General features: G+C 33.0%; 2 protein-coding genes across 3 annotated transcripts; one reads left to right on the forward strand and one right to left on the reverse strand.

The window, feature by feature from the left end:
• Positions 1-1,777: 1,777 nt before the first annotated feature.
• LOC129290421 (trihelix transcription factor ENAP1-like) lies at positions 1,778-3,568 on the reverse strand. Its single transcript, XM_054927181.1, has one exon. The coding sequence runs from the start codon at positions 3,288-3,290 to the stop codon at positions 2,385-2,387; it is 906 nt and encodes a 301-aa protein (XP_054783156.1). The 5' UTR covers positions 3,291-3,568; the 3' UTR covers positions 1,778-2,384.
• A 5,782-nt stretch (positions 3,569-9,350) lies between these two features.
• Positions 9,351-12,475, forward strand: LOC129290331 (pentatricopeptide repeat-containing protein At3g49740-like). Of its 2 annotated transcripts, none has more exons than XM_054927077.1 (2): positions 9,351-9,451; positions 9,642-12,475. In XM_054927077.1, exon 2 carries the CDS (start codon positions 10,126-10,128, stop codon positions 12,295-12,297), a length of 2,172 nt encoding a protein of 723 aa, XP_054783052.1. In that variant the 5' UTR covers positions 9,351-9,451; positions 9,642-10,125; the 3' UTR covers positions 12,298-12,475. The 2 variants fall into 2 exon arrangements, with proteins under 2 accessions (XP_054783052.1, XP_054783051.1); XM_054927076.1 differs by having other exon boundaries at positions 9,357-9,796; positions 9,992-12,475.
• Positions 12,476-16,144: the final 3,669 nt, after the last annotated feature.

A 16,144-nucleotide genomic window follows, 5' to 3' on the forward strand; every position in this document is an offset into this window, starting at 1 on the left:
ATGCAAAACCAAACGAACTGTGGGTCAGGGTGCGATGGGGGAAGCATGAGAGAGGAGTGAATGAGAGGGGCCCAATAATTAAAGCGCCACTGATTCCCGTCTATGGAAGGAGCCAGCTAAGATGTGGGACCCCTTTCATCATAATTTGTTAATGGAGATAAAAAATGGAAGAGGTACGAGGGTATGGCATGATAGGTGGTTGGGACAAGAGAATGAACTTGTTAACTGATAGATGAAGGAGCTGAGATGGAGCAAAAATTTGAGAGTGAGTGACCTTCTGACTGAAGAGCGTGCATGGAATATGGACTTAATAGCAAATCTGTTTCCTCCTAACGTTGTCAGGCAAATCAAGGCCATGGTTCCACCCGGAGAAGTTGGAGGAGAGGATTAGAATGTTCGCATGGATGGTTATACACATGAGACTTCCAACCAGAGCTACGGTAAGTAAATGGGATGGAGAAAGTGATAGCTGCCCAAGGTGTAATCAAGCTAGAGAAGACATTCTCCATGTACTTCGAGATTGCTACTTTGCTACCAGAATATGAAGTTACTGACAAAAGTGGAGAGGGAGGAGTTTTTTGGAGATGAATAGACTCAAAGCAACATGCAAAGAAGAAAATTGGTGGAGAAGAAGTTTAATTGGCCGGAAGTGTTTTGGGTCACAGCATGTTTATATCGAGATGAAGGAATAGCTATTTCACAATTACATGACCAGGATTTCAAAGATCCTTGGAATACTGTGGAAGTGATAATACAGAACCTACAGAATTATAATAGGAGAGGAGAAGAGGAGGTAGAGGTAGTTACAGAAGAGGGGAGGAAATTGTTCTGGTAAAATGGAAACCCCTAGAGTAGGTTGGCGCAAACTCAACACTGATGGAATGAAAACTCGGGATGGTCTAGCGGGCTGTGGAGGAGTCATAAGGGGAGATTGTGGTGAACGGATTAGAGCAATCACACATAAACTAGGACAGTGTGAGAGCATATTAGCAGAAGCATGAGGGGTTCTGGACGGACTTAAATTATGTTGGGAAATGGGATTTAGAAAAGTCGAAGTGGAAGGGCATGCAGCTAAGGTCATTGATCACTCCAAAATGTGTCATTGATAGAGGGGTGTCACATGATCACAGCGAGAATACAGAGGTTTCAACAGCTTGATTGGCAAATTCAGTTTATGCACATTTATTGGGAAGGCAACCGCTGTGTAGATAAACTAGCCTCAATGAGTTTAGACCAGAGGGAGACGATGACAGTATGGGAACGACCTCCTGAGGAGGTGAGAAATTTTAGAATTAGATTTAGGTGGACCTGGAGTTCCTCGTAGTGTAGCTTGTACTGTGTAATCTGGCCTTGCCCCTTGTTTCACCCCAAAAAAAAAAATATAGCATCACCTAACAAAATGCTGAGAATATGGCGAAATTTCTTTTCAGTGTGTTTTTGGTACCATAACACAAGTTCAAAGCCAGCTTATTAAGATACCAGAATATGAACTACAATAATTAGAATGAAGCATTTGAGATATAATGAAGATAGACCCAACAATTACGTTTGGCCTTTTGCCCAAGCTTACATCCAAAAAGGGATCATATCAAATTACTGCTAGCATCCAATGAACAAAGAATACATGTAGATAAACAACAGATCAAATCAAGTTCTGACAGCATTCAATGAAGTGATGAACATGGTTACATGAATCATAAAGGATTTTAGATCAATTACAAAAAAAAAAAAATCCATGGAAGACAGATTAATCTCAAATGTCTGACTACTCTAAATATTTATAAATCTACTGGACTATTTTATATTCATTTAAAAGTGCAATTAACAAGAAGGAAGATGAAGTGTTAACATATACACTTGCTGAATTTGCTCAAAAATGTTGGTTCATTTGCATTTTACTTCCATCCCTAGATAAAATCAAAAATGGAATTGTGGTATACATAAATCTCAAATTTGAAAACCAGCTTATATTCAAAGAGGAAAAAGATTCTCCTTTTGCAGCAGGACATTTGTAAAACTAAAATCCTGAAATAGAACAAGAAATTCCAATCAGGCAGGAAACAAATAACGCTGGAAAAATAAACATCTTCATAAAATATTCTATAAAAGCTGCCAGGGTTCGGTGTTAATTAATAAGATGCTTTAGTGCATGCATTATGGTGTATTAACCATAAGCCATCAATAATGCAACTCATTTCTCTTAGGCTCCATGCTCAAAATATTCATCTAATTATAACAGTAACAATTATTCAAGAATAGTGAGCATGTTATTTTATTAATATATATATATATATATATATATATAAACCCCTATAAAACGGTGGTAATGACAAGAACGAAATTTTACAGCTTAAGAAAAAAATAATAGAAAGACGCTTAAATATTTAGATTTCAGGACTTATCTTCATCCTCTTAGGGAACCCAAAAGCCTTCCCAATTGAATCAACAATTCTCTGCTGCGATTTTACAATCATCTCTATGCGCTTATTCTCCATCTCCAACCTACACCTCTCAGTTTCCTTCATCATCTCCATTTTCAAATTCTCCATCCCAATAAACCTTTCTGCAAAAGCCTTCATCTCTGCAGCCAACCCAGAAACCAATCCCATTCCTTTCACAATTCTCTCACCATTTACCTCCTCGACATTCTCTTCGACCTCTTCCTCTTCTTCCTCTTCGGCGATCCTCCGTATCCTCTTAGCTACTTGTCCTCGAGAAAATTCAGGAACTTTATACTTGTTTTCAGGTCGCTGGTTGAGAAAATAATTAGTAGTCCTTAACTGGCTATACTGCTGTCTCTCATCAATCTGCTCCTCCTCCTCCTCCTCCTCCTCATCATCATCATCAACGTCAACGTCATTTTCCTCCTCATTATCATCACAATCAAACGGCATGAATGCCACAAGGGGTTGGGCAGAAATAGGCATAGGGCCTTTCTCTAATTGGTCCATGAGGTCAAAGTATTGCCAAACGCGACCGCCACTGGAGAAAGCAGTGAGACGTTGGTTCTCGGCACGATAACGTTGACGGAGCTTTTCCATTTTGTGGCGGCACTGGACGGCGGTCTTGGAAGGCTCATTGTAGCCGCATCGGACGGCGACTGTAACGGCGACCTCTTCCCACTGGTTGGCCTTGAGAGGACCTCGCATGAGGGAATACCATTTCTCCTGGTATGCTTGGATGAGATTGATTGTTTCTTGATGGGTCCATGGAATTGATTGGGGTTTCTTGGAGGGCGAGGCGGTGTTGGTGAGTGGGGAGAAGGGTTTAGGTGAGGGAGGTGAGGCCATTGACAGGCTCTTCTTCCACGTTGGTGCTTATTTTCGTCGGCTGTTCTTTGGGATTTATTTATGTGAGGGTGGGTTAATCTAATTGAAGGGTAAGGGCTGGGTTTTGGTCGACATTCGGTTGTGGTGGTTGTAGCGGCTATGTCGGTGACGGTGGTTGTTAATTCGGCGGCGATGGCGATGGCCGACTCGGGTCGGTTGGGTGATGGGAACAGTGAGAAGGTGGGCTTAGTTGCAATTCGCAAGGATACCATCCAGTTAAGACCCCGCCACCACAATTTCCAGTCGGGGCCTGGCTGGCTTTTATAGGCTCGGCTTTTGAGGGTTAAAGTCTATAAATCCGATTATTTCAAAAATTTATTATTTTTATAAACCTGATTTTCATTCAAACGACTTCACACTAGACTGCAAGCCCCTTTTAATTTTTTTTATTTTTTTAAAAATTAAAATTTTTAATTATAATATTTCATATTTTTTAAAATACAAGTTATAATATTTAAAAATTAATATTAAATAATAAAAATTCTTGTATATTACTCCCTTCCATATTTATTATAACACATTTTTAATTGTTTTATGTATTTTTTAAAAAAATTAATTTTTTTATATAACAAAAAATTTATATATACTTTTATTTTTATCTTTAATTTTAAATAATATTACAACTACGCATTAATGCTAATTAAAAAATAAAATTAAAAATTTTGGTTTAATTATTAAAAGGTATCATTATTTTGAATTAAAAATTATTTTTAGAAAGTGTCTTGTAAATAAAATTGAAAGGAGTAAAATATAAACATATATTTTAATTTAAATTTAATTTAAAAAATTAAAATATTTTATTTTTTAGGAGTAAAAATAAACTGGCCCTAAAAATGCTATAAGTCTAAGTCTATTTTTTTAAGACCTAACAAAGTTGAGTTTTAAAGATTGATTTTCATTAAAGAAATACCACTTTTAAAAGCCCAAACCTTTAGAAAAAAAGAAGCTTAACTAGAGAGTTTGTCAAGCTCAGTCTTATTCCGGACTCTAATAAAATTAGGCAATTTGTGGAGAGAAAGTAATTTTACATACAATTATACTTATTTTGATTGTTAAATTTGAGATAATGACAAAAAAGGACCATTTGAAAATATGGAAGGAAAACATAACTATTGGTTAGTAACGTGTTTTGGTATGCATTCTATAATTTTTTCGTTACTTCAAATCTTTCTAGTTTATCATGTCTATAGTATTAGTCTCTCTCTCTCCCTCCCTCCCCCCCCCCTCTCTCTCTCTTATATGCTAGAAAGAATTATGAGTGACATTAAGGATGTTAAATATGCTGATTTGTGATTAATGTCATTAATCTTTATGACAAGATAGAATTATGATTTAATTAGTTGAAACTTGAAACAAAACAAAATAGGGTATTGTTAATTTATTGAATCACGATTCCTCTTCAACACATATTAATGGCGTTAATCATGATTAATATATTTAACACTATTAATGCCATCTCATATCATTCTTATGGACATATTCAAAAATAAAAAAACTAATGTTGCAAATGGGATAAACTAGAGGGAACAAGGATAATGAAAGAAAACTATAGAGACCTATATTAAAATTATATAACCAATATGTTTTCTTAAATATAAATGACAAATGAAAATCTCGAAAAGACATGGAAGGATCATATTAAAACAACGATTTTAAAAATTGCCCTTGTCGCCAACTGCACAATTTAGCTACTGAATGGTCGCTCATTTAAGGAATGCTTGTAAATGCAAGGAAAGTTATTTTGTAAATTAATAAAAAAGTTAATTGTAAATGGGGAAAAAAAAAGCCTCATGACTTCTTGTGAATTTAAGGATATGAATTTTAGATGGTCACTTGCAAATATATAGAAAATTAGTTATGAATGAAGAAATAGTTTCTTAGAAAATAGTTAATGGAACACCACTAATTAATTAAGAAAATCAATTATAAATTTAAGAAATATCACCTGTGAATCAATGGCAAGTCAACTATAAACTATAGTATAATGTCCCTCCCAACATTATCAAATTGTAACACACATATTGTACAAAAGCAATTAGAGATCCTTAAGTTCTCCAAGTTACCCTAACCCTAATATATCAATAATATAGAAATTAAATATTTGGAAAAAAGTTGGGATCTCAAAATTCTTTGAAAATTAGTTTAAACCATTCATAAGTAGGTATTTATGCACAACGGGAATTGCATAAACACCAATTTTGAAGAAAACAAGGCAAAATAATGATTTTAAACAAATTAGGTTGTATGCTGTGACATGTAGTATAAAAACACAAGTGTATGCTCTGTGCCATACACCTTGGCACACAAGATAGAATTCACTAGCATGACAGCTCGACATATGTAAGCTTTTGGTGTACACTATTTCCATATATAATATTTGATTATAGTGATTCAAGCACCTATATAAAACTTGTTTTAAAATCTAATTAATGGCACATGTTTTATTCCTTTTTTGTAAAAAAAATAGACATTCGAATGCAAAATGATTGTTTTATAGTATTTTCACTCATTTGGGTGTCTCAAAACTAAACCGTATATCATTGGCCACTTTTAAAGCCTTGACCATATATGGTGGGATATTTGACACCTAATTAAACAATCATATATCAAAATCACAAACATACATCATTTTGGCCACTGAATTGCTCATTATCACACAAAATAGGGCCGTTTTCACACACACACACATGCTCTTGGCCAAATTTCACACAGTCATCATTTTCAAATATGCAAACATGCACTTGAAATAATAACTTAATCCTCTTTAACAAAATTCATCACATCTCACATATTTAACATTCCAGGGCTAAGTTACACATACAATTACCTAAGTGCATCAAACATCATATAGAAATGCAATCCTGCATCAACTTATATATATAACAATATTTGAAAAAATTCAAACTCATTATACCAACTTAGATGGGCTATCAATAGTCCCACCACTCTTAGCTTTGGTCTTTTTCTCTGCTACCTCAATGTCAGAACCTATAAAATGATAACCATAGGTGAGATAAACATTTTGGTAATAAAAATAATTCATCATTATCTATCAACAGAAATAACTATAAACAAGTAAACAAAAAACTTGCATTAGTTTCACAAATACTATATATATATATATATATATATATTTTCAAAACCATTCACATACTCACATGATCATCTATTCACCAAACCTCCATGCTCCCCAACTGAACCCATATGGTCAACTAGACTAATCCTATATACATTGATCAAAGCACACCTTCAGTAGTAGAAATACCCAACCGAAAATATTCTATTTCACTTCTAGATTATAGATTCCCCTTGTCATACACTCACACGAGATAGGGATGTTATTGACTTCTAACCTCACCTTCATGGGCATTAGGAAGTTACCAAACTGCTTGAATTGTCATATGGGAACAGTCTTAAATATTTGTTACACCAGATTGCCTCATGGCGTTAGCTCAACCATATAATTTTTTTTCAAACATCTCCACTTAACTCAAGGTGAACTCACACACCCTAACATGATCATGCCTCTTTTCACATGTAATACCATATTTCAATTAGACATACATACATACATATGTACATACATAATAATTACTTTTAAAACCAAATTCGCAATTAATCTAGTTTATAAATATGTGCACGTGTGCGTGTATATCATAATTACTTTTAAAACCAATTTCGTAATTAATGTAGTTTATAAATCAAATCTTTTCTATGTCAAAACATGCAAACACATGCAATCTCGAAACATGTCAATAATTTAAAACATGTATCACATTTTTGTACGTACTTATAAACAATTAAGCCAATTAATAAATATAATGAATTATTTGATTACCTCAACCTTTTTATTTTTAGAAAGGTTACCCATGGTACTTCTCAAATTCTTATCTTCCACTTGGTAAGTTAATGTGTTAGTCTCATGAATCTACACAATTTAGTATTATAAGTTAATTATCAAATTGATAAAAGCACTAATTACCATAATAAATAATAATTAACCACCTAACCACTCCCATATAACCATATTAGGTTTTAATTATTCTCTTTAAGCATTTTACCACTTCTATTAGCTCAAACATAACCCACACTAACATCTTCACTCTTTAAAACTTCACAATTCAGGCAAAATCAAGTTTACAGCCTCAAAGCTTAGTCATTAATTTCCTAGCCAATCACAAAATCTTAATTTAACTCTTAAGAGTCTTTTTATTACTAAAGGGTAAGAAAACAACCTCTTAAAACTCACTGATTTAATTTTTTTATATTCCAAACTAAGAGAAATTAGGATAGAATGGGAATATAGGGCAGTACGAAACTTAGTTGGTAAATGACAGATCGAAAACCAAGTGGCTGTGGATCCTTGCCCTAGTAAACAATACCTCTTTCCCCCTCTTTGTTCGCATTTTCCTTCCCTTTTCTCTTTGTACCATGAGCTAATCCACACCTTTTAAAGTTAAAATTTTGTACCATGCATTGTGGCGCATGCAATTTATGCCACTGTATGTGGTACGGTGAAAAAAATCTCACTACTGCTCGCATGTTTCTTTCCAAAATATCATTTTTCCACTCGATCCTAGTCATTCAACATGCCAAAACATTAGTTCACCATTCAAAACTCTAATTATTTAATTAATTCACTAATTTATTAATTTACTTTTAATTAACAATTAGCTTTCGAATTAAAAATCCAAGATGTTATGTATAGATAGTCTCATGAATTTATATATCATCATTTGTAAATTTAAGGATAGTCACTAGAAAATTTACTTGTGAATTTGTGGTCACTTTATGAATTTTAGAAAATTTATTTGTGAATTTGTGAAAAATAATTGTGAATGAGTAAATAGTTTAGTGCATTTATGTATTGTCACTTGTAATTTAAGGAATGCTAATCATGAATTTAATGAATGTCTTGTAAATTTGTGGAAAGTTAATTAGAAATAGATAGATAGTTTCTTGTGAATAGTTTTAATTGTAAATCTCCAATCTAAAGACAAAAGCAAATGTTTGCAAACATTTACAATGAATGTCAAAATAATTGAATTTTTTTTAACCCAAAGTGTGAAAGAGAAAATACATGTGTTAAAATTTATCTCACTAGAGCGAATATGAAGCAAAGTATTTTGTTTTATCGCACTATATAGCAAGGAGGGGAGGAAGATGGTTTGAAGTTTGCTTTAGATGCGAGATTTTGGCATCATTTTGTAAGTTTTATAGACAACATTTGCTATAATAAAACAAATAATGGATATTTTTGCTCTAAACCCATTTACACATGACATTGTTGGTGGGATTCACAATCCTTATTCAAATAGATGCATGTTTGTTCTCAATTAGGTATTGAGGATTTTTGCACCATTTTTTAGGATTCATGGATAAAAGTGCACAATACATAAGTTAAAAATACTAAATACTCCTCTCAAAATTCTTTGTGAATAGATTTGCACATTAATGGATTATATAATAAGATCAAGTATATAAGTTTGGGAGAATATCAATAAGGCCCCCTCAAGAACAATATTTGCAAGTCATACCTAGGGTCCTTAACTAAAATTAAATTTTTTGGTTTGATAATTTATTTATATTAACTAGTCATATTTGAATATTAATAAGTTATTATTAAAATATAAATAATTAATACAATCATATTATAATAAAGTAAAGTATAATTTTTAATTCTTTAACTTTATATAACATTTTAATTTAATTTCTTAATTTTATAAATTATTTTTTTAATCCTTTAATTTTAATATTGTTATTTTTAAATAATTATTTTTATGTCAGATGTTATTATTTTAAAAAAATAAAATTTAATATTTTAACATTCAATAATTTTTTATCAAAATTTAAAAATTTAATATAAAAATTTATTGAAATAAAATTAACAGGGTTAAAATTAACAAAATAAAAAAATATTTTATAAAATTATAAAATTAAAATAATACTTTATATAAAATCAAAAGATTAAATATATACTTTGTCCTACCCTCCATTGAACCTGTTCTTCCTCATTTTTCAATCATCCTTCGCTCGCCACCGCCGTCGCTCGTCCCAACCTTGACCTGCAGCAGGGCCAGTCGTCTCTGTCGCTGTCCCGGTCGCCGTCACCACTGCCACAGGTTTCACGTTTCCCCATCACCTGCTACTGCCTTTTATTTGCTGCTCCATCACCGATTATGATGAAAAAGGGTCATTTGCTGTCAAAGAATGCTACGTATATTCGCAAATTTATGATATGCGGATTATGTGAATCAATTAGCTCATCGGATTCTCTCTTTGTGCTGTTTGGAATTCGCTCGAGCCAATCAGCGAGTCGTTGGGCAAATGCCTTCTCTTTTCAGTCAACAGTAGCAGTCCAAGCCCGGCGGAGCGAAAGTCAGTGGCAGACACTATCATACATTATATATAGCTCAAGGAAGAAGGGAGGAGGGAGCTTCGTCAAAGAAGAAATTCAGCAATAACTGGTCATCCTCGTTCTTTTCTTCCTGAGTTGCATGCAATTTCCCACTTTTTAGAAAAGCTTTCAGAAAGCTACATGCTATATCTCATTCCTGCTTTTCTTTTTCCTAATTAGCTTGGAGCTGCAACCTTGTGTGCTTAAATAATTTCCGTTATAGTATGTTATATGGTTGCTATTTGTTTAAAATATTTGTTGGCAGACACATTTTGAACGAGGCACCGTACAAAACATCAGATGCCATCTTAATTCTGCAGAATCAAAGGGAACACTTTTCGTTTCCAGCTGACTCATTACGTGGAACAAGAGAGTGCTTTCTGAAACCTGTTGCTTTGTATGAATAGTGTTACTAAATTAACAGCGGAACAACTTGTTAAACTGAACAGTCGGCTTGCAGAGCTCACTCGCTCAGGCCATTTCTCAGACTGCCTCAAACTGTTTGGCCAAATTCAATCATCATACTCCCTAAGACCTGATCAGTACACCCTTTCCACAGCTCTCACAGTCTGTGCCAACACTCGCAATGTCTTTTTTGGTAACCAGCTACATGCATACGCCATTCAAACTGGCCTCAAAGCCTACTCTTTTGTTGCAAATTCTTTACTTTCATTGCATGCAAAGAAGAAAGATCTCAATTCTGTTCTGTGGGTCTTCAAAGATATTGAATACCCAGATGTATATTCTTGGACAACATTGCTAGCTGCTTGTACTAGGTTGGGGAACATTGGTTATGCCTTCCAACTCTTTGTTGAAATGCCAAAGAGTAACGTGGCGATTTGGAATGCCATAATTACTGGATGTACGGATAATGGGCATGAAAAGGTTGCTATGTATCTATTCAGAGAGATGCATAGAATGGATGTAAAACCTGACAATTACACGTTAGCCAGCATATTGAGTTTGTGCTCTATGAATATTTTGGAGTATGGGCAACATGTTCATTCGGCAGCAATCAAAACTGGATATCTAGTGAGGGCTTCTGTGATTAACTCTTTGATAACTATGTATTTTAATGGTGAATGTGTTGCAGATGCCTTTTTGGTATTTGAGGAAGCAGAAGCAACCATTCGTGATTGTATTACATATAATGCAATGATAGATGGTCTTGTTGGCGTGGAAAGAAATGAAGATGCATTTTTAATGTTTAAAAGGATGCAAGAGGCTTGTCTTAGTCCAACAGAACTGACTTTTGTGAGTGTCATGAGCTCTTCTTTATCTTTAAAAGCTGGCTGTCAGGTACAAGCCAAGGCTATCAAGATGGGTTACGTTGATTGTATTGCTGTGAATAATGCAACAATGACCATGTACTCCAAACTTGGGGAGTTGCACGAGGTTCAAAATATTTTTGAGAATATAGAACTAAAAGATCTCGTTTCATGGAACATAATGATTTCAACTTATTCTCAGGAGAATCTTGGCCCATCAGCAATTCTGATCTTCCTGGAAATGAGGAGGCAAGGATTTGAGCCGGATGAATTTACTTACGGAAGTCTGCTAGCTGCCTCTGACTCTTCACAAACTGTAGAAACGATTCATTCCCTCTTGTCTAAAAATGGTCTTATGGAAGTTGAAGTTTCAAATGCTTTAGGTTCTGCATACTGCAGGAATGGAAAGATGAATCAAGCCTTTCAGGTATTCTTTGATCTCCCTTATAAAAATTTGACATCCTGGAACGGTATTATCTCTGGCTTTTTTGTAAATGGATATCCCCTGCAAGGATTAGAGTTATTCTCAGAGTTTCTTAATACGAAGCTCAAACCAGATGTCTTCACCCTCACTATCATTTTGAGCATTTGTTCTAGTATTTCAGCCTTGAGCCTTGGGCAACAGATTCATGGTAACATAATCCGGCGTGGGTTCTCTTCAGATATTTCTTTGGGTAATGCCTTGATTACGACGTATGCCAAATCCGGGTCTTTGGACATGTCTCTCAGAGTATTTAATGCAATGGTGAAAAGAGATACAATCTCTTGGAATGCTATAATATCTGCTTATGCGCAGCACGGGCAAGGCAAAGAAGCCGTGCGCTTTTTTGAGGTAATGCAAAATTCACCTGAGATCGAACCAGATCAGGCTACCTTCACTGCAGTTCTTTCTGCTTGCAGCCATGCAGGTTTAGTTGATGATGGTACTCGCATCTTCTATTCGATGGTAAAAAACTACGAATGCTTGCCCAATGTAGATCATTTTTCTTGCATAGTGGACCTTCTAGGTCGCAGTGGACATCTTGAAGAGGCAGAAAAAGTAATAAATGGAGGGCAATTTAAAGCACATTCTAACTTGTGTTGGTCTTTGTTTAGTGCTTGTGCGGCTCATGGTAATTTAAGACTTGGAAGGACAATTGCTAAACTTCTCTTGAAAAGAGAACGTGACAATCCATCAGTGTATGTGCTCTTGTCAAATATATATGCTGCGGCTGGCCACTGGGAAGAAGCCGCTAATCTCAGAGATATAATCAGAATGAATGGGACAATGAAGCAACCTGGTTACAGTTGGATTGGAGTTTAAGACTCGAAAGTTTGAGTTTTTCATTAGGGTTTCGTAAGTAAAAGATGATGCAATTAGTGAAGATCCTCTTAAGCTTTTGTTTTGTGAAATCCTAAATGAAAAAAAGATAATAGCAATGTAGTGTCACAATGGCACATTCCTATATGCATTGGCGGGTACGTTCATCGTGGGTTTGTAACTTTGTGGGTATGTTTTTAATTTGCCCCTTTCCCAAAAAAAAAAAAAACCCTAAAACCTCATTCTTCAATTTAAAAAGGATGATAAATCAGGGATTCATCTTATGTAATTATTGGAGGGTTTACACTTCGATTTTAAATATTCTATAGACATAGGAGTGACTGGGTTTGTTTGGAACTGGTGGTAATGTCTTCTCACACAGACAAATAGAGACACTTTTTTCTAAATATAAATTGGAAACACATTTTATAATTTATAGTTGGTTGATTTTGTAATTTATAATTTTATTTTAAATAGAGAAATAATAATTTTCAGTTATATATTATTACAATGAAAACATGCTAATTACATTGTATTGACGGTATTAAGTTGGCATGAGAGACAATGTTTTAAAAATCAAACCAAACAATAACTCATAAATATTAATGAGTCACGAGTTTTAGGCCCCGTTTGGTTAGGGGGGAGGGGAGGGGAGGGGCTCCTCTTCCCTCCCCTCATTTGGTTAGGAGGAGGGGAGGGAAATTTTTAAAATTTTCCCTCCCGTCCCCTCCAAAGCCTCCCCTCCAAATTGGGGGGGAGCTCCCCTCCCCTCCCTTCTCCCTCCTCTTCCCTTCCCTCCTCTCCCCTCACCCTCCCCTCCCCTCCCCTCCCTCTCCCCTCGAACCAAACAGACCCATAGTTTAATTGATTGGATTGATAGTTGAACCTGTAATATTATAATTGAATAAAAAATAATATATATATATATATATATATAAATTAAAAAATGAGTCAAAGTGGTTCAATTGATTTGGGTCTTGGGTTTTTGCACTGAATTTTCAATAATGACCAAGTCAAAGTTGATTAACTTGAGTCAACTACCAAAACGAGCCAAATGATTGAATCATATCATTTTCTTCTCCAGGTAATGATCCAACCTTCAGAGTTTGAAAACAGTATGGAGGGGTTAGGGCTCTTGGTTAGGGATTCAAATCCCAATATTTGTTTATGTAAAAATTTAGTTGTGGGATGTTTACCATTTGTCTTTTATACCTTGGGGGAGATAAGGACAAATTTCAGGTGGAAACCCTTGACCTAACATAATGAAAAAGAGGACTCCAAAATTGAAATTTTACTGCATGATCCCATGCGAATTTTCTTTTAAATTTGCGATGAAAATGATAAAATTATTCTCATTTAAATGAAACCATACCATAGGTAAGACGACTTATTCGTTCTTATATTATATGTTATTTATTTACTTATGAAATATTGTTCGTTTTTCTATTTTACTTGTTTATTGTCCTACTTTCACTTGATTTCATTTCAATAGCCATAACAAGTGAAGTAAGAAAATAAACAATATTTTGTAAGTAAATGAACAACATACCATATAGGAATGAATAAGTTGTTTTACCATGAAATCAACACTTGCAATGAAATCAAGTGAAACTAGGGCTATAAATAAGTGATGTTAGGTAATTAACAATATCCCATAAGTAAATAAATAACATATAGTGTGGGGATGAACAAGTTACCTACGGTATGTTTTCATTTAAATGAGAGAAATTTTATATTTTTCATCGCAAATTTAAAGAAAATCCGTATGGGTCCTTCAGTAAAATTTTAAAAATTCTAGGTTCTCTTTTTCATTATGTTTAGTGAAGAGTCCCAACTTGAAATTTTCCTGGAGGTAATCTATATTGTAGTATACTTTTTTATGTTATAAAAAAAACACTTGATGGATAATAAAATCAATTAATAAATATTTATTAATTACTTTATAATATTGAATAAAGATAAATTTATATTTAGGGTATGGTGCAATAATATAACATGTATTTACTATTTTGATATATAATTAAAATTAGAAGAATTTCGAATGTATTTTATATATTTAAAAATATATTATATATGTTTAATATAAACTACTAGATTTTTTTAAAAAAGCATTACTATTTTTTAAAACAAAATTATTTGTTAAGTGATTAACTAGTGTTATGTATATTTTTTGATTACTTGTGTTATATATGAGTATATGACCACACACGCTTATATTTTTTTTAACTCTAATTTTATTACGTTGACCAATAGGATTTTGTTTTGTCAACTGGAAAAGGATTCAAAATATTTGTATAGTAGCATAGAATTTAAATTTGATGTTATTATATTAATAATTATTTTTTTGAACTCTTTCTAATATATTAAAAATTCAAATTCAATTCAATATGTGGGAAAATGAAAATAAAACATAAAAACAGTATATTTTATTTTTAAATAAAAAATACAGAAAAGGATTGAGTAAATTTTTAATAAGGTTTTCTTTGAATATTTGAAATTCTATTTCTCTTGAGAATCTTGGTTATCGTTTTCAAATCTTTTAAAATCATTTAAAATATTTTAATTGATTTTAAATAATATCTTTTCATTAATATTCTTATTTATGTTTCTTATCATCTAAGCTACCTTCCCTATAAAAGATGTAGAAGTTGGAAAATTCAGTTTCACCAAGAAATCACGAGTCTGTAAAAGAGAGACACGAGATGAGGAGACAAGAAAAGGAAGGTTGGATACAAAAAGAATTTTCATCACTCCGCTAAAAAGTAGTAAGGCAATAATACCCTCACCTTTCTTTAGTGTTTAATTCTTTGCTTCTTTATTTCTTCATATCTTTGTTTGGTTTGAGGTAAATAGAAGAGAGGAAACATTTCAATGAGTTAGATTTTAAAAAATAGAAAAATTTAAGTTAAAATTTTTTAAATAATTTTCTTACTTTTACTGTTTTAGTTTATCATGTTATTAAAATTTTATAATCTCATCTGTTTTCTTCTTCGTAAAAAGAGTATTGATGGAAGGCTAATTGCAAGTTTTGTGACTTTAACCAAAATAAGGAGATACTTATAGAAAGGATACCAAAGCTATACGTTCTATTGATGTTGAAAATAAAGAAAAGCATCATGGAAATTTCAGTTGTTTGGGAATTTCTCTGAGATATAATAAGATAAGTAGGTTAATTTTTAGGAAGAGATATTAATAAATGGAGATTTTGGTTGGACTAAAATTTCTCTGATATTGGATAATAAGATAAGTAGGTTACTTTTAGGCAGATATTAATAAATTCATGATTGAGCTTATGCCTGAAGCGATATTGATTACAAAAGACTTCACATCGAATGACTCTATAAATTGATGAAGTAGATAGAAGAGCCATTATAAAAGTGCTCCCCGGCGTGATGTGAAATAACAAGACTATAATTATTTCTTTTTCAAAATATAAAATGAATTTTGTATTCATATATCGGGAGAGATAAGTAAGAATTGTTTGAATTGAACAGGTACTATATAAGTAGATTAAAATTTTTCTACTTGGTGAATTCTTTTAATCTATTTGGATAGAAAATGACATCGATATGACTAAACATATGTTATTTATTTATTATCTAATTCATTAATTGTATAGCATATATTTTAAAATTACAACATTGCATATCATCAAAGAAAAAATATTGCATCAATAATAATTCACTTATTTGTTTATTTCTAGTGCCTAATTTTAACAATATGACGAGTCAAAGATATTAAAGTAAAAAATGGCAATCACATCGAAAAACGTTCTTTTCAAAATTAATTTTTTTAAACTTTTTATATTTAATCACGTAAGAATTGTTTTGAATGAAAGTAAAGGGGTGTT

This window comes from Prosopis cineraria, unplaced genomic scaffold (assembly GCF_029017545.1).
Source record: "Prosopis cineraria cultivar Desert tree isolate PC_DT_omini unplaced genomic scaffold, ASM2901754v1 PC13, whole genome shotgun sequence".
In the NCBI taxonomy this organism is placed as follows: domain Eukaryota; kingdom Viridiplantae; phylum Streptophyta; class Magnoliopsida; order Fabales; family Fabaceae; genus Prosopis; species Prosopis cineraria.